This window comes from Pseudophryne corroboree, chromosome 2, assembly GCF_028390025.1.
Source record: "Pseudophryne corroboree isolate aPseCor3 chromosome 2, aPseCor3.hap2, whole genome shotgun sequence".
NCBI lineage: Eukaryota > Metazoa > Chordata > Amphibia > Anura > Myobatrachidae > Pseudophryne > Pseudophryne corroboree.
In genome coordinates, this window is record NC_086445.1 from 968,981,864 (window position 1) to 969,004,778 (window position 22,915).

The following is a 22,915-nucleotide window of genomic DNA, read 5'->3' on the forward strand; positions in this document are numbered from 1 at the left end:
CAAATGAGCTCCTTGTGGGTTCGCTGCGCTCGCCACGCTGCAGGCACGGTGGTGCTTTACGCGCGTTACGCTATCTATTCTCCCTCCAGGGGGGTCGTGGACCCCAAAGAGGGAGAAAAAGTGTCGGTATGCCGGCTGTCGGGATTCCGGCGTCGGTATACTGTTGCCGGGATCCCGTCAGCCGGCAAACTGAAGACCACCCATTGGGACAATACATAGCAGATGTATGGGCCCCATAAAGAAGTGACATAAAACTATGAATACAATATGATTAATGGTTATTTAAGCATTGACAATAAATTTCTAAATTATGAAATAGTTTACAAAATATTAGTAAATTAAATATATAGTTATTTTGTGGAAGTTTTATCTTCTAGTTTATGGAAAACTTTATTTTTTGTAATTTCATACTGTCATTAATGCTTACACCATGTTTTCCCCTCTATCGGGTTATTGAGTGTGATAATGCAATCATTTTACACCTGATAGAATCACAGATCAATCTTATTTATAGGCACATTGGCAGGGGCGCTTTAACAGAGGAGGGGGCCCGTGTGCACCTCTGGGTGGGACCCCTCCTCTGCACGGCGCAGTAGTCTCCAGCAATGTGCCGGAGTCTACTGCTCATGCGCGGTGGCCATTTTGGCTGTGATTTTTCGATGCAAGAGCAGCGCCCGAAGCTGGACTCCGGAAAGATGAGTATTAAAATATGGGTGCAGTGTGTGTGGTGTGGGCCCCCCCTGGACCCAGGAGTCTGTGTGCACCGCACACATTGTACCCATTTTAGAAACGCCTGTGCACATTGGGTATAGTGGCGTTTCTATGGTGGGGAGATTATGACATTATATACTGTAACTTGGACAGAAGTCAACTATCATGAATGACATTTTCCTATTAAAATATAAAAGTTAAACTTTGTGGTAATAATCCACAGTACCATAATGCACAGAGGCAATCTCTTGTTTTATTGATTTGTGCACCATTGTGTGTGTGAAACTGTTTCTGCATCATTTCCCTTTCAGTCTAGTATATAATAAAAATAGACACTGGGGGCTATTCAGATGTGGAAACAAACCAAAAAAGCAAGCTACTGGGCAAAACCATGTTGCACTGCAGGTTGGGTAGATGTAACATGTGCAGAGAGATTTAGATTTTGGTGGGGTGTGTCCAAATTTAAATCTGAATTACAGTATTTACCAAGAACAGAAATAATATAAATGTATTTCCTCCCCTAGCGTTGCCAAATGGTTTGGTCCAGATTCAGCTTTTTCTGCCTTACTTCTGAATCCGAATCAGGCCCATTGTGCAGTATTGGGGATTTTGCATTCTGAATTTAGAGGGAGTTGCTAAGGTCTACTGTAGAAGTTACTGGATCATGTTGGGAAATAAAATGCTGAAACAACTGGAAATTGTAACTTACCCATAAACACAATGTGCTGCTGACACGAGCCACTCATTATTCACCAGCGACGCTCCACATACTTGTCTCTCATTATAATAAAGCGCGACGATCCAAGGCCAAGCACCTACTGCAGCATTGGTTCCTCCAACTATCTTTGATGTGCCCAAAAGCCGTTTCCCGCATTCTGAGGAGGGAAATGCATGCAACTAATTTCTACTCAGCGAGCTGGTAAGATGATAACTGGAATACATATAAAGAATAAGGGGCAGATGTACTAAGCCTTGGATATTAATAAAGTAGAGAGAGATAATCTACTAACCAATCAGTTCCTTTCAGTTTTCAAATACAGCTTATAACATGGCAGTTAGGAGCTGGTTGACTGGTACTTTATCTCTGTCCACGTTATCACTCTCCAAGGTTTAGTACTTATCCCTCTAAATAAAAACCTGTAAAGCTTTCCCTTGTAATGAAAATTTCTGATTTCTCTCCCTCAGACCATCAATGGAACCTTTCTTCTGATTCTGGAGGTTTTGTATCTTTCTGTGAGTGGAATTACTATTTAAACCTTGTTTTTACACACAAAAAGCAGGTGCACGCTCTAAGTCAATGGTTATCAAACTGGGTGCTGTGGCACCCTGGGATGCCTCGGGACACTTGCAGGGGTGTCTTGGATTGGTGGTCCAGGTTTCAAATTATTTACGTCAATGTAATAGACAAAACCAGAGCTGGTGGCGGCCAATCATAAAATATGTGGACAAGCAGAAGTGAATACTTTCCCTCACCACACAATTGAACCTAAGCATGACATATAAACACCATTTTCTTAATATATTATTTTTTTCTGAATTTCTCAATAAGAAACTTTTGGCCTAGTGGTGACGAGAAAAAAAATTCTGATTCTCTAGGGTGCCGTGATTCAAAAAAGTTTGGGAACCACTGCTCTAAGTACTAAACACTGCTAATCAGAATAATTGTAATACACTTTGCAATATAACAGAGTAAAATTGAGGTGCTTAGCATAATTGTGGTCAAAAATATGGGCACACCAACCATGACAAGGTGACCTCTGTTTTACTCTATATCATAGGTCTGCAAACTCGGTCCTCATTACCCCACACAGTGCATGTTTTGCAGGTAACCCAGCAGGTGCACAGGTGTATTAATTACTCACAGACACATTTTAAAAGGTCCACAGGTGGAGTTAATTATTTCACTTGTGATTCTGTGAGGAGACCTGCAAAACATGCACTGTGTGAGGTAATGAGTACCGAGTTTGCAGACCTATGCTCTATATTATATTGCACAGTTTATTATACTTATTCTGATCAGCAGTGTATAGTACTTAGAGTATGCACCTACATTTTCTCTTTTTCCCTGCATGGATCTACAAGTCTCATCATATTAGCACCTCTGATTATGTTTAGAATTAGTGTGTGCAGTCCAAGGCTTCCCCAATATATACTATATTGTGTACATGTGTACACTTGAAGGCAAAGACTTGGATTAACACTCATATCACCTGCCCAAGGGTGTCTTTAATTAGCATGTGTCTCTGGTGCTTGCAGACTACATATTGGAAAAGGCACCATAAATGGTAAGTCCTGAATAAATGTATACAAATTGTCAGTTTTATGGATAAGTACGGGGCGTGGTGGCCCCTTGGCTTGGTGTGGCCTAACTGCTTTGGGGCATCATATTGTAACACTTAATCTAGCACTTTTTTAGCACCTAAATTGTTTGTTTTTTTACCAATGTATTCATTGTAGGCATTCACCAGTAGCAATATAATGGGGCAGATGTATTAACCTGGAGAAGGCATAAGGAAGTGATAAACCAGTGATAAATGCAAGGTGATAAATGAACCAACCAATCAATCACCTCCAATATGTAAATAAATAGTTAGGAGCTGATTGGCTGGTGGGTTTATCACCTTGCACTTATCACTGGTTTATCTGTTCCTTATGTCTTCTCCAGGTTAATACATCTGCCCCAATATTTCTTAATGCAATATACTGCAATATGTGATTGTTATATAGAATAAAGCAGTATTAGTAGTAAATTAATTTAGTAACTGTAAGAAGAGATGAGTTAAGTTGCTATAGATGAACGATTTGTGCAAATAGTACAGCTCTACATGTTTCATAAATTAATTTTATAAAGTATCCCAAGAGAGAAACTGGTGACCCACTCATACTTTGGGGGAGATTCAAATGTTTGAAAAGTCAGTTGGGATTCTGTTTTTTCCTATCTAATAGGCAGGAAAAAAAGACACCCAAACGACTTTTCAAACATTTGAATTCCACCCTTTGTGTTAACTTTTGATATGTACAGTATTCACAGATGAAAAGCAGCATTACTCCCATTTTTTCAAACTGTTCAATTGGGGTGTATCAAATAAAAGAGGGAGTGGCAACGAGCACAGAAGTGGGTGTGATCAAGACATAATGGGCCGTGGCTTCAATCCTGGGGAGAACAAGTGTTTCTAAAGGCTGCCTCCCAATCTTCTATCCTCCATTATCATCTCTCATAGACCATAGCACCCATAACTCTGAACATTCCGACTATCGGGGTTAATTTAGCATGATGTTAGGTCAAGTAGACATATATAAGAGCATAATTCATTTTTGCTATGTTTGCACACAATTTTAAAGATTCCTTATTGTCCCAATTCATGGCAAAAAAAATTTTTAATTGCAGGAATTTATTTTTTGGGAGTCGCCACCACAGGGGCTCCAAAAGGAGCCTATCTAACCAATCAGTAAGAAGTAAAGCTGTCTAATATGCAATCACATTATTTAAGTGTGGCATACACTATACAATTATCTGGCAGATCATTTGCCAGATCTGGCTAGTTGGAATGAAACTCTGGTAATGGATGATATTAATATGCAATCACATTACTTAAGCTGGGTATACACTATACAATTATCTGGCAGATCTGAGTGGTTGGAATGAAAATCTGGTAATGAATGAAAGCACATAACAATCAACCATTTACTTCCAAACACTGGAAAATGGACAAAACCTGTCATTAAGGAGAGGGGACTGCTGCAGTGGCGCTTACTACCAATGACATAGCGCTGCTGCGGCTCCAGTCCCCCTCCATCCTCCTCCTTGTCCGATGCCTGCACCGAAGGAGCTGCCAGCACGAAAAAGCCTGACTGTCAGCGGGGAGATGGTAAGTATCTCTCTCTCTCTCTCTCTCTCTCTCTCAGGGGGACACGGTCTGCCGTAATGTGTAAAAAGGGGGACTGGCTGCCACAATGTGTAAAAAGGGGGACACCGTCTGCCGTAATGTGTAAAAAGGGGGACTGGCTGCCGCAATCTGTAAAAAGGGGGACGCTGGCTGCTGCAATGTGTATAAAGGGGGACACCATCTGCCGTAATGTGTAAAAAGGGGGACACTGTCTGCCGTACTGTGTAAAAACGGGGACGCTGTCTGCCGTAATGTGTAAAAAGGGGGCGCTGTCTGCCGTAATGTGTAAAAAGGGGACGCTGTCTGCCGTACTTTGTAAAAACGGGGACGCTGTCTGCTGTAATGTGTAAAAAGGGGACGCTGTCTGCAGTAATGTGTAAAAAAGGGGGACGCTGTCTGCTGTAATTTGTAAAAAAGGGGACGCTGTCTGCCGTAATGTGTAAAAAAGGGGGACGCTGTCTGCCGTAATGTGTAAAAAAGGGGACGCTGTCTGCCGTAATTTGTAAAAAAAGGGGACGCTGTCTGCCATAATGTGTAAAAAAGGGGACGCTGTCTGCCGTAATGTATAAAAAGGGGACGCTGTCTGCCGTAATGTGTAAAAAAGGGGACGCTGTTTGCCGTAATGTGTAAAAAAAAGGGGGCGCTGTCTGCCGTAATGTGTAAAAAGGGGACGCTGTCTGCCGTAATGTGTAAAAAGGGGGACTGTCTGCTGTAATGTGTAAAAAGGGGACTGTCTGCTATAATGTATAAGAGGGGCTCTACCTGGTGTAGTGGCGCTACTGTGCAGCGTCATTTGAATAATGGAGACTACTGTGCAACGTAGTATGAATTGCTATTATTTTGTGACCACACCCCTTCCCCATGAAGCCACGCCCCTATATATTTTCCATGCGCACTGCCCCTATCTTGCATGGGGGGGGGGGGCGCCAATGCCGTTTCTTGCACACAGCGCTAAAATGCCTAGTTACAGCACTGAGCTGGAATTCAAAGTTCTGGTTTTGCTTGCCAATGACAGAAGAATACAGGCAGGAATATTAATGAGTGAGCAGATGACTTACCTCTAGGATTACATTCAATATAAATGACACTCTGACTGGCACACTGATTACTGTAAGAGAAAATGATAGACAAGTATGTTACGTCCACAGCAGATTCAATGGCCACATTCTTATTCATTTCTTTAGTATTAATCTAGTGATGCATTTGGGTGTCTACATCTCAATGCCAGGATGAGCTATGTTCATTCCTGTCATTGGTTGTAAGACTGGAAGGTTTGTAGACACTACTGGTCATCTGGTATTGATACACTTTATCATTATTTATTTAATGTGGTTTGCTATAATCATCACATGCTCAGTAAAGATTCAAATTAATCTTTGATAACATACAAGAAGCTTTGAAAGGAAGTGAGATGCAAAAAAACGATTATCCATGTTCCTATACAAAGGCACAGGATTTGCTGGATTTTGCATTTAGCACACAAATAATGTAGAGACAATTTGTGCACTGTAATTCAGAGTTGATCTAAGTCAATTTCCATGGACACATCTTCTGAGGTGGCCGTCACACAGGGAAAACATGTTGAATTGGTACAGAGTGTGATTTGAGGGCCCCTTTGGACCCAGGGGCCCTTGTGCACCGCACACCCTGCAGTCATTGCAGGGACTGGACTGTGCCTGGAAATTAGGCACCATTGGCAAATACATACCTTCAGGAGGCCTGGGGCACTTAAGTCAAGGCGGACCCAACTGATCTTAAATTAAGAGCATATGGGTCAATCCAGTTAGGTATGAGTTTGCAAAAGCAATTTTGTATCAAGAAACTCATACGCAATTTAACAATGTGTGCACCCTACAAATGTGAGATCCAATTAGAAATGCCAGTTTGAAGCACCACTGTGAGGTTCCATGGCTTTTCCACAAAAAGCAACACGTGACAAGTGCATGAAAATATGGTGAAACCACACTGGACCTAAATTACATTGGCAACTGAGATAGCAGGACCATATACTATAAGCAATAAGTTATTAATGGCTGCTTTTTGTGCTTTTTCATACAGCTGACAGCAGCCCAGCACATATATGATATGACGACATGTTGAAATGGTCGACAAGAAACAGGTTGACACATGATAAGGTCGACATGACAGTTTTTATTTATTTTTTCCATCCATGTGGACTACAATAGGGAATAGTAACCTGTGCCGAGCACAGCGGTATCGTAGCGAGGCATATTGCTCGCATCATGGTGAGCGAAGCGAGCAATGCAAGGGGATGCGGTGCACTAACAGAGGTTCCTGGTAATGTAACGCAAAAAATGACACCATAAAAGCTTAAAAATGCCACGTGCACCTGTTTATGTGTCGACCTGCCCCGTGTCGACCATTTTAATGTATCAAAATTTTTCCTGTGTCAATGTTAAACAATAGCGGTTGACCAATTGACTGTCGACCTAATCCAGGTCGACCCATTGAGCTACAACTGTCTTTAGACAGAAAGTGCAAAGACCAGAAACAATATAAGTAACAAGTTGCTGCCATAACACAATATTTTCATTCAAACGGGTCTGGTTACCAAACGCCTCCTTTCACAGTCTCCGTGAGGGCACTATTAAACAACTTAATGAGGAGGGCAATGTCAGGGAAGGTGTGAGGAAAGACAGGCATGTTTAAACAGCAATTTAATATATTTTAGACACTGCACATTAATTTACGGAATGTGCAAAAAATGACATGAAAGGCTCTAACTGTACCTGCAAAGCCCTAAAATTTGGAGCAGATCTAATAATAACATCCATGCCTATAGAAGAATTTCCTGATATTTTCTGCCAGACAACTTCTCAATTGAAATATTTCATTGGCCACTAGAGATCAGCAAATCCTCAAGAATTGTCTGTGTAATGGCTTGATATTAGTATACAGAGGTTAAACTACAGCACAATGCAAAGCATGAATTGTATTCCCACATGTATTGAAAATACTGCAATGTTATTGCAGAATAGAAACAAACGCATGAGGCGAAAAGAAAGCAGTAATCAATAGGCTGTACACACATACACAAGACTCTGAGCCAGGTAACTGTAAAAGGTTCAGGGAGATACAACTGAACTATAATAATAATAATAATAATAATAATAAAAAATAATAATCATCATTATCAAACATAATTTATTGCAGCTGTTTTTTTTTCTGTAGTGTTTAACCCTTGATGTACACTACAATTGCTGCTGCTACTGGGCTTTGATAATACCGCAGGAGGAAAAAATAAAAATATAAATTATTCTTTCTCCCGAAAGACAGTGTTTTCAACAGCATAACATTAGTTTGGGAATTTGATTTAGCTAACACAATTTGTTGTGTTAATCGCCTCTCTTTTCTCTCTTATCAGCGCATAATTGAGCTAAATGGAAATAGCAGCGCAGCTTCTAAACTTAATACTCACACCATCTTTACAGAATCAATTTTGTAGTAAAAGGAGTTGCTTGCCTTTTCTCGTTCCGGCCACGGGAAAGCCTGCAGATCTCAGTGAATAAGTTCTAAATCGCAATTCGACAAAATTTGTCAATCTGATCTGAATAGGCTGGTTTCCCTTGATGCAGATAAAGCAAATATATACCTAGCTATAATACATCATCTTTCTAAACATGCTTATCCTGTGAACAATTGATAGATTAAATTACTGGAGAAGAAAAAGATAAAAAGCCACGTGCTCAAGGTGCGTTAAGCTGAGAGAACTGATAATACTGAGCAACGGCAAAGGGTGACAGAGAACAGGCGCAGAACAAGCACTATTTTATTTTATAGTATGTTCTGACCTGGGTTTTTACTTTATTCTGGTAGAAGAATATTGAGACAAACATTTAAGAAAAATAAAAAAAATTATAATAATATTTATACTGTAGGATTTTTAGGGTACCATGCCAGACCCACCAAACAACATGAATCCATCGATCTGTTCTCCTCCCTTAAGTCAATGGTACAGGCTGCTGCTGGTGGTATAATGGCATGGGAAATGTATTCTTTAGATGCATTACATCCCTTAATGCAAGTTGGCCATTGTCTAATGGGGATGTAGTCACCATCCTGGCGGTCAGTATCCCGGCGGTCAGCATACTGACACTGGGATCCTGACCGGCAGAATGCCAGCAGGGGGCCGAGGACTATTCTCACTTGTGGGTGTCCATGGCACCCATTGAGGGAGTGGGAATAGAGCCTGTGGCAAGCACAGGGAGCCCGAAAGGGGGTTTGCTGCGCTCACCCCCCTGCCGGCATTCTGGCAGCTGGAATCCCAGTGTTGGTATACTGACATCCTGGATCCCAGCCGCCGGTCAGCCATACCCAATGCGTTTAATGCATACTGTACTTCCAGCAGGATAGTGTGTCACAAAGCACACATCAGCTCAAGATCATATATTATACAAACATGAAAATGGGTTCACTGTACTACAATGGCCCCAACAGTTAGCAGATCTCAATCCCGTAGCAGCCCTCCACTTACTATTGAACTACACATCCCAGCATGCCCTGATAGCAAGATTATAGCAGGGCATATTGAGATTTGTAGTCCCACATGAGCTGAGATTTGTAGTCCCACATCATATTGAGATTTGTAGTCCCACATCACTTATTGCCCAAACCTGCAGTAGAGAATACAGTATGAGGGATATGGTGGAGCAGGAGATTCACAGGCAGCATATTATATGTATCTGACAAATATCTAAGGAATCTCTAAGGAATATTTCTAGCACCCTGTTGAATTCATTCCTTGAAGAATTCAGGATGTTCTTGGGGCAAATGGGGCTACTGCCCAGCACTAATAAGGTGTACCTATAAACTGCCCACTGAGTGTATTATTGAGTTATTTTGATCTTGGGTATATAGTGTTATTGTAACACACAAGATTGGTTAAAGCCCCATATACATGGGGAGAGATGTGTGCTGAGTGATCTATCAGTGACCGCTCAGCACACATCAGCACACATCTCTCCCCCTGCTCAGCACAGCGCGATGTGTGCTGAGTGAGGGGGCGGCTGGAGGGGGGGGGGGGGGGGAATGCTCATTTCAACCAGCGATGAAGTGAGCGACCTGCTAGATTGTGCCTCACAGGCCAATCTACCACCGGCAATAGCAACGTGTGGGCCCACGCATCGCTATCACTGTAGGGGATGCACATGGAGAGATCCGTGCTTACATTTTAAGCAATCTAGTCAGATTGTTTTGAATTTAAGCACTGATCTCTCCGTGTTTACCCCCCGTAAGTTACCTTTAGAGATTTGCAGAGTAGTACAGTTATTTTAGCATAGTATTTAATTAATAACCCACAACAGTATAATTGACATGCAAATACTACACCTCTGTAAAACTGTAATGTTCTACCAATGTACAGTATTGGACATAATAAAGCCTTATTTAATGGTATTCCATTTTTGATCATGCCTCAAATATGCACGTTTTCCAAATTACATTGGTCTACATTTGGTTTCAAGCTATGTTCTTTACGTCTTTAAAAGACTTCATCCCATGTTTAATGTGTTCTGTGAAATCTGAGGAAGAGATTATAATATCATCTAGAAGAGGGTCAAGTAAAAAATTCAAGTCTCCAAAAAAATGTTCAGTGAGTTTTGGAAAGTCCACATGATTATTAATGAGGATAAACAATACACATTGGAACTGGGCATTTATGGGTATTACCAGCGCTGTTTTTATTCAGTCTTTTACTGGTAGGCACTTGCTAACAACATCTATCCAGGTTGAGTGTAACTAAGACCTTTATATTCATATCTAATATGGGGTCTTTCATTCCATTCTAGCAAGCATTCCTCATGGCACAGTAATTGAATTTTCTGCATTGAATGCATATTTATTAATGGGAGTTTGCCAAAGCCACCAATCATCACCAGCTCTGATCAACAGTTTTATATGGCAACGGGAATAAATGCTCAATTAGAACAGTTGAGCATTGATTTTTGTTGTCGTTTCAATACTACTGATCAAAGGTGTGTGGTATAGAAGATATACAGTTATTAGATAGACAGTCAATAGGTTGACACCATATGGTTGACAGAGTCAAAATATCGAGAGGTACAAAAGCTTGACATGGCCAAAAGGTCAACTTGGAAATGGTTGGCACAAAAAGGGTCGACACAAGTTTTTTTATTTTTTTTAGTGTAACTTTGTATGTTTCATTACCTGTGACCACAATTAGTTGTAACGTAGACCTTTGCTGGCTTGCTTTGCTTGTCACGCATCGGACAAGGTGCCTTGCTCTGCTACCGCTCCACTCAGCAAAGGTTACTGTTCCCAATTGTAGTCCAAGTGGCAAGTTGAACAAAATGTGAAAAAAACCCCAAAATCTTGTGTTGACCATTGACATGTTGACAATTTGAACCTGTCGACCTTTTGATCTGTCTACCTTTTACCTGTTGGCCTTTTGGCCCCATCGACCTAATGCCTGTTGACCATGGTTTCAGCCTATTGACAGTCTATATAGACAGTGTCTATACATAGTCGGGATACGTGGTCAAAGTCTCAGGTGTCCAGTGGCTTTGAAAAAAACCTGTTAGAATGTATACTGTACCGCAAAATCTCAATGATCCACCTTTTTTCATTACAAGTAAAATGGGAGCAGACAAAGGGATCTTACTATCACATAATCCCTGCATAGTTACTTTTATGCCTTGCAATAAAAAAATGTTTGCCTTGTCCTTGTCACTTTTCATTTCTTCTATCTACAAGCCAAGCTTTTGCAAGATGGGTCCTTTAATTCCATTTCTGCTCTGATAATTGTCATAATCCTTTAATAGTTCTGGTAGAGATTCGAAATTTGTTCTCCAGTAACTAGATAGCTCCCAGCTACTGTGAGGTAACTGATCACTGTGAGGATACACTACTAAGCTTCCCGGTGAGTTTAAGACTGCAATTTAAAAGGGAAATGCTTTAAATAGCTTGTTTTGGGCTATAAAAAGTATTTTAGGCTTATTAAATAAAGATATATATGTTGACAGCTTTTTTAGTCTTGGCAAGATTTAGCTGTCCTTACCTTCAGCAAACTTCATAATTGATCTAATACAAGTACATTGGCTCTAATAAAATTATAGCATTCTGCATCCACTTACTTGTTCCTGGCTGGAAATGCATAATCAGGTCTAGTTGAGGAGGAACTTGAACACACTGTAAGTGGTATTAACAATTTCAATTTAATACTTCTGGCTCTTGCGTTATTGGAATCCACTAAGTAGGTGAGCTCCTGCACAGGTCAATTATTACTAGTAACAAATAAATACCAACATCCATATGTTCAAAAAGGCTTATGCATGTGTCCAGTCTGTTGGTGGTGCACCAAGGGTTCAGTAATTATTTACTGGTAACAAGTGTATGAAGAAAAAAGAAAGAAAAACCCTCTTGTTGGTGCACTCGTTGAAGGGGATAGAAGAAAAATATTGTATAAGTTTAAAATTTAACGTTTATTAAAGATATTAAAAATAAAACCCCCAGAAAAAAGATAAAAGAGGAAAACTTAGTCACAAGAGCTAGTGTTTAAAGTTTATAGTATTGGTTATTGAATTATAAATAATTCACAATTTAGTTCCCAAATTGGATAATAAACGTCAGGAAAAACATATAACATAGGTCCTGGAATTGGACTCTGATCAGTGCACCCTAGCATACAGATCATGCAAATATTAAATACACATGTTTGGGTATACTCCCATCTGGATGGTTAGATAGTTCTCATGTTACAGTTTACCTGTAAACAAAATGTCAATGCAATCATGGATAGTAAAGAGACTACTTGTGCTTAAGCCCATTCTAGTGGATGTATCGCTAATTACCTCAGTAAGTGGTGCCAAGAAAGGCTGAATAGAACAAAAAATAATTAAAGATGAATCTGCTGTCAGTGTTAGACTGAAATTCCGTTAGCCCAGACCTACTACACTGGGCATTCCCTGGGGGTCTCCCACCAGGTACTGGCTCGGCCCTACAATTTATAGCAGAGGTTCTCAAACTCGGTCCTCGGTAACCCACACAGTGCATGTTTCGCAGGTCTCCTCACAGAATCGCAAGTGAAATAATTAGCTCCACCTGTGGACCTTTTAAAATGTGTCAGTGAGTAATTAATACACCTGTGCATCTGTTGGGTTACCTGCAAAACATGCACTGTGTGGGCTCCCGAGGACTGAGTTTGAGAACCTCTGATTTATAGCTTTAAAGATCAGATGAGATTCGGCACATGCAGTGTGGTGTGGTAGTAGGTCACTTAAGATTTGGTAGATTTTCCTGAATCCTTGATGATAGTTCATGAAAGTAGGTTTCAAAGGTAAACAAGATGAATCTGATTTTGGTGTTAGACAAGGGAATCCTGCCAGATGAAAAACTGCCGCAGGTTTATTGACTCACCAATGAGAGTCCAAGAAACACAGAAATCTTATAACTTGTCCTGAAAGACCTTTATATTTGGGAGGTAATTAGCGGATATAAAAATAGAAAAACAATTATTAAAATAAATAGCAAATAATTTGGGTGATTAGAGGCAACAATACCAGTTTCAAGTAGAGATGAGCGCCTGAAATTTTTCGGGTTTTGTGTTTTGGTTTTGGGTTCGGTTCCGCGGCCGTGTTTTGGGTTCGACCGCGTTTTGGCAAAACCTCACCGAATTTTTTTTGTCGGATTCGGGTGTGTTTTGGATTCGGGTGTTTTTTTCCAAAAACACTAAAAAACAGCTTAAATCATAGAATTTGGGGGTCATTTTGATCCCAAAGTATTATTAACCTCAAAAACCATAATTTACACTAATTTTCAGTCTATTCTGAATACCTCACACCTCACAATATTATTTTTAGTCCTAAAATTTGCACCGAGGTCGCTGTGTGAGTAAGATAAGCGACCCTAGTGGCCGACACAAACACCGGGCCCATCTAGGAGTGGCACTGCAGTGTCACGCAGGATGTCCCTTCCAAAAAACCCTCCCCAAACAGCACATGACGCAAAGAAAAAAAGAGGCGCAATGAGGTAGCTGTGTGAGTAAGATTAGCGACCCTAGTGGCCGACACAAACACCGGGCCCATCTAGGAGTGGCACTGCAGTGTCACGCAGGATGTCCCTTCCAAAAAACCCTCCCCAAACAGCACATGACGCAAAGAAAAAAAGAGGCGCAATGAGGTAGCTGACTGTGTGAGTAAGATTAGCGACCCTAGTGGCCGACACAAACACCGGGCCCATCTAGGAGTGGCACTGCAGTGTCACGCAGGATGTCCCTTCCAAAAAACCCTCCCCAATCAGCACATGATGCAAAGAAAAAGAAAAGAAAAAAGAGGTGCAAGATGGAATTGTCCTTGGGCCCTCCCACCCACCCTTATGTTGTATAAACAAAACAGGACATGCACACTTTAACCAACCCATCATTTCAGTGACAGGGTCTGCCACACGACTGTGACTGATATGACGGGTTGGTTTGGACCCCCCCCAAAAAAGAAGCAATTAATCTCTCCTTGCACAAACTGGCTCTACAGAGGCAAGATGTCCACCTCATCTTCACCCTCCGATATATCACCGTGTACATCCCCCTCCTCACAGATTATCAATTCGTCCCCACTGGAATCCACCATCTCAGCTCCCTGTGTACTTTGTGGAGGCAATTGCTGCTGGTCAATGTCTCCGCGGAGGAATTGATTATAATTCATTTTAATGAACATCATCTTCTCCACATTTTCTGGATGTAACCTCGTACGCCGATTGCTGACAAGGTGAGCGGCGGCACTAAACACTCTTTCGGAGTACACACTTGTGGGAGGGCAACTTAGGTAGAATAAAGCCAGTTTGTGCAAGGGCCTCCAAATTGCCTCTTTTTCCTGCCAGTATAAGTACGGACTGTGTGACGTGCCTACTTGGATGCGGTCACTCATATAATCCTCCACCATTCTATCAATGTTGAGAGAATCATATGCAGTGACAGTAGACGACATGTCCGTAATCGTTGTCAGGTCCTTCAGTCCGGACCAGATGTCAGCATCAGCAGTCGCTCCAGACTGCCCTGCATCACCGCCAGCGGGTGGGCTCGGAATTCTGAGCCTTTTCCTCGCACCCCCAGTTGCGGGAGAATGTGAAGGAGGAGATGTTGACAGGTCGCGTTCCGCTTGACTTGACAATTTTGTCACCAGCAGGTCTTTCAACCCCAGCAGACCTGTGTCTGCCGGAAAGAGAGATCCAAGGTAGGCTTTAAATCTAGGATCGAGCACGGTGGCCAAAATGTAGTGCTCTGATTTCAACAGATTGACCACCCGTGAATCCTTGTTAAGCGAATTAAGGGCTGCATCCACAAGTCCCACATGCCTAGCGGAATCGCTCCGTGTTAGCTCCTCCTTCAATGCCTCCAGCTTCTTCTGCAAAAGCCTGATGAGGGGAATGACCTGACTCAGGCTGGCAGTGTCTGAACTGACTTCACGTGTGGCAAGTTCAAAGGGCATCAGAACCTTGCACAACGTTGAAATCATTCTCCACTGCACTTGAGACAGGTGCATTCCACCTACTATATCGTGCTCAATTGTATAGGCTTGAATGGCCTTTTGCTGCTCCTCCAACCTCTGAAGCATATAGAGGGTTGAATTCCACCTCGTTACCACTTCTTGCTTCAGATGATGGCAGGGCAGGTTCAGTAGTTTTTGGTGGTGCTCCAGTTTTCTGTACGTGGTGCCTGTACGCCGAAAGTGTCCCGCAATTCTTCTGGCCACCGACAGCATCTCTTGCACGCCCCTGTCGTTTTTTAAAAAATTCTGCACCACCAAATTCAAGGTATGTGCAAAACATGGGACGTGCTGGAATTGGCCCAGATTTAATGCACACACAATATTGCTGGCGTTGTCCGATGCCACAAATCCACAGGAGAGTCCAATTGGGGTAAGCCATTCCGCGATGATCTTCCTCAGTTGCCGTAAGAGGTTTTCAGCTGTGTGCGTATTCTGGAAAGCGGTGATACAAAGCGTAGCCTGCCTAGGAAAGAGTTGGCGTTTGCGAGATGCTGCTACTGGTGCCGCCGCTGCTGTTCTTGCGGCAGGAGTCCATACATCTACCCAGTGGGCTGTCACAGTCATATAGTCCTGACCCTGCCCTGCTCCACTTGTCCACATGTCCGTGGTTAAGTGGACATTGGGTACAGCTGCATTTTTTAGGACACTGGTGACTCTTTTTCTGAGGTCTGTGTACATTTTCGGTATCGCCTGCATAGAGAAATGGAACCTAGATGGTATTTGGTACCGGGGACACAGTACCTCCAACAAGTCTCTAGTTGGCTCTGCAGTAATGATGGATACCGGAACCACATTTCTCACCACCCAGGATGCCAAGGCCTCAGTTATCCGCTTTGCAGTAGGATGACTGCTGTGATATTTCATCTTCCTCGCAAAGGACTGTTGAACAGTCAATTGCTTACTGGAAGTAGTACAAGTGGGCTTACGACTTCCCCTCTGGGATGACCATCGACTCCCAGCGGCAACAACAGCAGCGCCAGCAGCAGTAGGCGTTACACGCAAGGATGCATCGGAGGAATCCCAGGCAGGAGAGGACTCGTCAGAATTGCCAGTGACATGGCCTGCAGGACTATTGGCATTCCTGGGGAAGGAGGAAATTGACACTGAAGGAGTTGGTGGGGTGGTTTGCGTGAGCTTGGTTACAAGAGGAAGGGATTTACTGGTCAGTGGACTGCTTCCGCTGTCACCCAAAGTTTTTGAACTTGTCACTGACTTATTATGAATGCACTGCAGGTGACGTATAAGGGAGGATGTTCCGAGGTGGTTAACGTCCTTACCCCTACTTATTACAGCTTGACAAAGGGAACACACGGCTTGACACCTGTTGTCCGCATTTCTGGTGAAATACCTCCACACCGAAGAGCTGATTTTTTTGGTATTTTCACCTGGCATGTCAACGGCCATATTCCTCCCACGGACAACAGGTGTCTCCCCGGGTGCCTGACTTAAACAAACCACCTCACCATCAGAATCCTCCTGGTCAATTTCCTCCCCAGCGCCAGCAACACCCATATCCTCCTCATCCTGGTATACTTCAACACTGACATCTTCAATCTGACTATCAGGAACTGGACTGCGGGTGCTCCTTCCAGCACTTGCAGGGGGCGTGCAAATGGTGGAAGGCGCATGCTCTTCACGTCCAGTGTTGGGAAGGTCAGGCATCGCAACCGACACAATTGGACTCTCCTTGTGGATTTGGGATTTCAAAGAACGCACAGTTCTTTGCGGTGCTTTTGCCAGCTTGAGTCTTTTCAGTTTTCTAGCGAGAGGCTGAGTGCTTCCATCCTCATGTGAAGCTGAACCACTAGCCATGAACATAGGCCAGGGCCTCAGCCGTTCCTTGCCACTACGTGTGGTAAATGGCATATTGGCAAGTTTACGCTTCTCCTCCGACAATTTTATTTTAGGTTTTGGAGTCCTTTTTTTACTGATATTTGGTGTTTTGGTTTTGACATGCTCTGTACTATGCCATTGGGCATCGGCCTTGGCAGACGACGTTGCTGGCATTTCATCGTCTCGGCCATGACTAGTGGCAGCAGCTTCAGCACGAGGTGGAAGTGGATCTTGATCTTTCCCTAATTTTGGAACCTCAACATTTTTGTTCTCCATATTTTAATAGGCACAACTAAAAGGCACCTCAGGTAAACAATGGAGATGGATGGATTGGATACTAGTATACAATTATGGACGGGCTGCCGAGTGCCGACACAGAGGTAGCCACAGCCGTGAACTACCGCACTGTACTGTGTCTGCTGCTAATATATAGACTGGTTGATAAAGAGATAGTATACTCGTAACTAGTATGTATGTATAAAGAAAGAAAAAAAAACCACGGTTAGGTGGTATATACAATTATGGACGGGCTGCCGAGTGCCGACACAGAGGTAGCCACAGCCGTGAACTACCGCACTGTACTGTGTCTGCTGCTAATATATAGACTGGTTGATAAAGAGATAGTATACTCGTAACTAGTATGTATGTATAAAGAAAGAAAAAAAAACCACGGTTAGGTGGTATATACAATTATGGACGGGCTGCCGAGTGCCGACACAGAGGTAGCCACAGCCGTGAACTACCGCACTGTACTGTGTCTGCTGCTAATATAGACTGGTTGATAAAGAGATAGTATACTACTAATATTATATATACTGGTGGTCAGGTCACTGGTCACTAGTCACACTGGCAGTGGCACTCCTGCAGCAAAAGTGTGCACTGTTTAATTTTAATATAATATTATGTACTCCTGGCTCCTGCTATAACCTATAACTGGCACTGCAGTAGTGCTCCCCAGTCTCCCCCACAATTATAAGCTGTGTGAGCTGAGCAGTCAGACAGATATATAATATATATAGATGATGCAGCACACTGGCCTGAGCCTGAGCAGTGCACACAGATATGGTATGTGACTGACTGAGTCACTGTGTGTATCGCTTTTTTCAGGCAGAGAACGGATATATTAAATAAACTGCACTGTGTGTCTGGTGGTCACTCACTATATAATATATTATGTACTCCTGGCTCCTGCTATAACCTATAACTGGCACTGCAGTAGTGCTCCCCAGTCTCCCCCACAATTATAAGCTGTGTGAGCTGAGCAGTCAGACAGATATATAATATTATATATAGATAATAGATGATGCAGCACACTGGCCTGAGCCTGAGCAGTGCACACAGATATGGTATGTGACTGAGTCACTGTGTGCTGTGTATCGCTTTTTTCAGGCAGAGAACGGATTATAAATAAAAGTGGTGGTCACTGGTCACTATCAGCAAAACTCTGCACTGTACACTACTGAGTACTCCTAATGCTCCCCAAAATTAGTAAATCAAGTGTCTAAACGGAGAGGACGCCAGCCACGTCCTCTCCCTATCAATCTCAATGCACGTGTGAAAATGGCGGCGACGCGCGGCTCCTTATATAGAATCCGAGTCTCGCGATAGAATCCGAGCCTCGCGAGAATCCGACAGCGTCATGATGACGTTCGGGCGCGCTCGGGTTAACCGAGCAAGGCGGGAAGATCCGAGTCGCTCGGACCCGTGAAAAAAAACATGAAGTTCTGGCGGGTTCGGATTCAGAGAAACCGAACCCGCTCATCTCTAGTTTCAAGTTGGTTCAAACAATCAATTCAATAGATGCATACTTAGAGACAGTGTCTCAAACAGGTAATTGCAACTGGAGCACTTAATAATCCAGTCTCTTTTTGGCACTCAAACATGGAAATGGTTCATTTTAAACATTTTTTGTGTGTGGATATGTCCTCTTCTACAATACCTCCAAAATTGTTTCTCTACCATCTGCTGACATTGAGCCTGTTAGTCATTGAGTCTACCGTTATTAAATATCCTTTTTGGAGCTAGCAATCTCTCCCTGTTAGGACTCTACTTTGCTATGTTTCCCAGTAGTATGTTTCCTTATCACCAGAGTTCAACAGGCCTTTTGATATGTCAGCTGCCATTCTGGATCCTGCAAAAGGTGCTACTCTTCTGACTCTGTGTTGCTGTCAGGTATTGGGAAATTGAAAATGAGCACAAGAAAACAAGTAGTGCTTTTGGGTCACAAATGAGAAGGGTAGGTCACAACAATAACACGATTTAATAAAATAGTAATGAGCAAAACATAAAAAATGTATGAAAAATAAACATTGTTAAAAATATGTTTAGAAAAGTTGGTATACCAAGTGAGCAGTGCTCCTCCCAATTTAAAATGATCATAAATTAGGAAAGTTCAATGAACCTGTTCCAATAAACAGTCCCCTTGGTCCCAATAGGCCCATGCAAGTCACAACCATGAGTGATAGTTACCACCAGCGTCTCTCAAGGTGTTTAAGCGGATCGGCCTTCTGCAAATGGCTTGCCCTTGGTTGGTGATGCAGAAAGAGTTCCACAATGTGAAGAGATCTCTTTTTAAGCAGGGTCCAAAAGCGTGTAGCAGCGAGGGACTTGGTCCAGGTTCGATCTTCCGATAAATCAGTTGGTGGGAGTGAGCACAAAGCAGCAGATCTCACTGACGCGTTTCGTTGCGTTCACACAACTTTTTCAAGGGTAATTGAAACTCTTTCATCATCATGGATTTCACCTGAAACGTGGCTATTTAGTCTGTTTTAACTTAGCACTCTTTTTTGGGTTATCAATGTCTGTGGATCAGTGTTTCCTGCAATATTTCAGGTTTTGTGTTCCTGTGAGTTCCTGTGTTTTTTTTTTAAATAAATGTAGCTAATGAATGGGGGTAATATATAAATAAGCAGATGCTTACTCAACCAGTGCAGTAATATATGTTTAATAATATGGTCATAAAATAGTAGTATTTAAAAAGACAATAAAAAGCATCCACTTATTCAGTATACGTGCTCATCAAGGACAAAAAGCACAAATTAATAGGTCCAGATACTTAATGTACTGAATTTAAATAAGCCTGTGCACAGTCTTACTTTTAGTTTAATATAGTCCCAATGTCCACATATATTTAATAAAGGTTGTTGTATCCACTGAGATATATTGTATTTGTTAGGGGGATACAGGTATAAACATAATTATATGGGCACTGTAGCAAAGTATCTCTAATGTGGAGAGATGCGGTACATTCCATGCTTTGTGTTTCACAGCCGGCGCACACTATATGCTGAATCCTGTGGAGGGGAAGCACCTTAGCTCTACCTGCCACTGTGAGCATAGCAGCTTCTACAGGGACTCTGTCTATTAACTTCTGGGGTGGCTGGTGCTGGTGATGTCCTGGAAAGGTCTCAAAGATGGCAGGGCAGGCAACAGAAATCTTGAGGCCCGGTACAGTGATATCTCTGGGGCCCCCTCCGATTTTATATATATATATATATATATATATATATATATATATATATATACACAGGTTGAGTATCCCATATCCAAATATTCCGAAATACGGAATATTCCGAAATACAGACTTTTTTGAGTGAGAGTGAAATAGTGAAACCTTTGTTTTTTGATGGCTCACTGTACACACACTTTGTTTAATACACAAAGTTATTAAAAATATTGAATTAAATGACCTTCAGGCTGTGTGTATAAGGTGTATATGGAACATAAATGAATTGTGTGAATGTACGCACACTTTGTTTAATGTACAAAGTTATAAAAAATATTGGCTAAAATTATCTTCAGGCTGTGTGTATAAGGTGTATATGTAACATAAATGTATTCTGTGCTTAGATTTAGGTCCCATCACCATGATATTTCATTATGGTATGCAATTATTCCAAAATACGGAAAAATCCGATATCCAAAATACCTCTGGTCCCAAGCATTTTGGATAAGGGATACTCAACCTGTATAGTCTTTTTGTAACATCTGGCACTCAGTAAACTCACATTTCAGCTGCTCTGGTGCCCTCCCTGGAAGCAGATGTCCATACAAAAAGGCAAGTATGGGCAGCACTCGAGAGACTTGGTTGCAAATTCTTTATTGGAGACAGTTCATCCAGATGAACTGTCTCCAATAAAGAATTTGCAACCAAGTCTCTAGAGTGCTGCCCGTACTTGCCTTTATATATATATATATATATATATATATATATATATATATATATATATATATTAATGTGCAACAGAATTTGCTGCACTGAGAAACTTTTAATTTTATATATATATATATATATATATATATATATATACATACATTTGTACACATTTGCACAGGTGTACATCTATCCTTTCTCCCCCACACACCCACAGTCTGTCTCTCCCCAATGAGTCCATACTACATTCCCAGCTTCCCCACCCCATCACAAAGCCCTGTAACCCCTCACTCTTACCTTGGGGAAAGACTCACCTGAGCTGCACTCCCCAGTAACCAGACTCAAACACTGCACAGCAGGTACAATGCGTCCCACCGGCAAACAGACATAGGAAGCATCAGGTGGAATGCAGCGTGCGTTACACTTAGATGTTGGACCCGGGGGCATCAACAGTGGAAGCGCAGATTTACGTCCCACCAGCTAAACAACACAGGACGCGTCAGTGAAAGGATGGTGGAACGCGGATAACATTTCCGGAAGTCCGGTAACAACGGTACCACCGTTTTCATGTTTTATTAATCAAAGGCCTTGTGCATATCTTGGGTGTCTATGTTTGGTGTGAGGGTATTTTTCAGGAAAAACATTCAGCTGAGCACGACCAAGTAGTGATTTAAAACTTCAACACTCAGGCTGGGATTCCAATCGAGTCCTGTAAGAGCATATTTGAATACTTGGGACATTTGCCTTTTAAATCATTTATGAACTTTATTGTGGACAATTGCTTTTGATATCTTAGTGTCCTCTGGTTTTTACTTGTTCACATTTTTGCTGTTCCCACTAACAGGGGTTCTACCATGAGGTGCTGCTATCTGAAGTGCGTGAGAAAGGTTTCCCTTTTTGTGTATATATATATATATATATATATATATATATACTGTATATATATATATATATATATATATATATATATATATATCTACTATTTATACATACAGTATGTATATCTATCCTTCCTCCCCCACACACCTCACAGTGTATCTCTCCCCAATGACTCCATGCTGCATTCCCAGCTTCCCCAACCAATAACAAAGCCATGTGACCCCTCACCGATCTACTCTTACCTTGGGGAGAGACTCACTTGAGCTGCACTCCCCAGTATCCAGCCCAAAACACTGCACAGCAGATACAATGCGGCCCTCACACCCCACCGGAGGAGGGGCACATGAATCCTGGCCAGCAGCTCTGCTGCTATGTCCCGTAATTGCCTCCAACAGAGCTGGGCTCACACTTGTGCCGCACAGTCACTGTGTGTGTGTGAGAGGCTCCTGTCACTCTGAGGCTGCGCCCACACCACCTATAGCTCGCTGCCCTATTTGGACAAGATGGCTCAAATCCCTGCTGGGCACTAAGCTGTGTATGCTTGGGGCCCTTCTGATCCTTATGGCCCAGCACAGGTGTCCCCTTTGACCCTTCCCTGTCGCCGGCCCTGCAAGTTGGTAGAAGACAGAGTGGTGAGTTCAGTTCAGCACTAACATATAAGCTCAGCTCCTGGGGTCTGTGCCTGCCAAGCTAAAGAATGACTGCCATTCAGCAGGTTTACATCCTTTGTTTGTTTACTCAGTTATCCAGGACTTTTATTTTCTCTGCAGCTTTGACCACTCTGCTAATGGAATTAGTCTGCAATTATCTCCATTATTTTTGTGTAAATTCTGGATTCTCAGTGTTTCTGCATTACCAACTGTATCCCAGATTCTCAGTGTTTCCTCATGAAACACCCTTTGAATATATGTATACTGTACATTCTGACTTGT

General features: G+C 42.3%; 1 protein-coding gene across 1 annotated transcript in view; it reads right to left on the reverse strand.

Moving 5' to 3' along the window:
* The window catches only part of TMPRSS15 (transmembrane serine protease 15), a 220,963-nt gene that overhangs the window by 26,344 nt on the left and 171,704 nt on the right, over positions 1-22,915 (reverse strand). Inside the window, exons 7-8 of the mRNA XM_063953710.1 lie at positions 5,657-5,706; positions 1,421-1,586 (exon numbers count right to left, since the gene is read on the reverse strand). Coding sequence (XP_063809780.1) covers positions 1,421-1,586; positions 5,657-5,706 — 216 coding nt within the window. The remainder of the gene's footprint in view (positions 1-1,420; positions 1,587-5,656; positions 5,707-22,915) is intronic.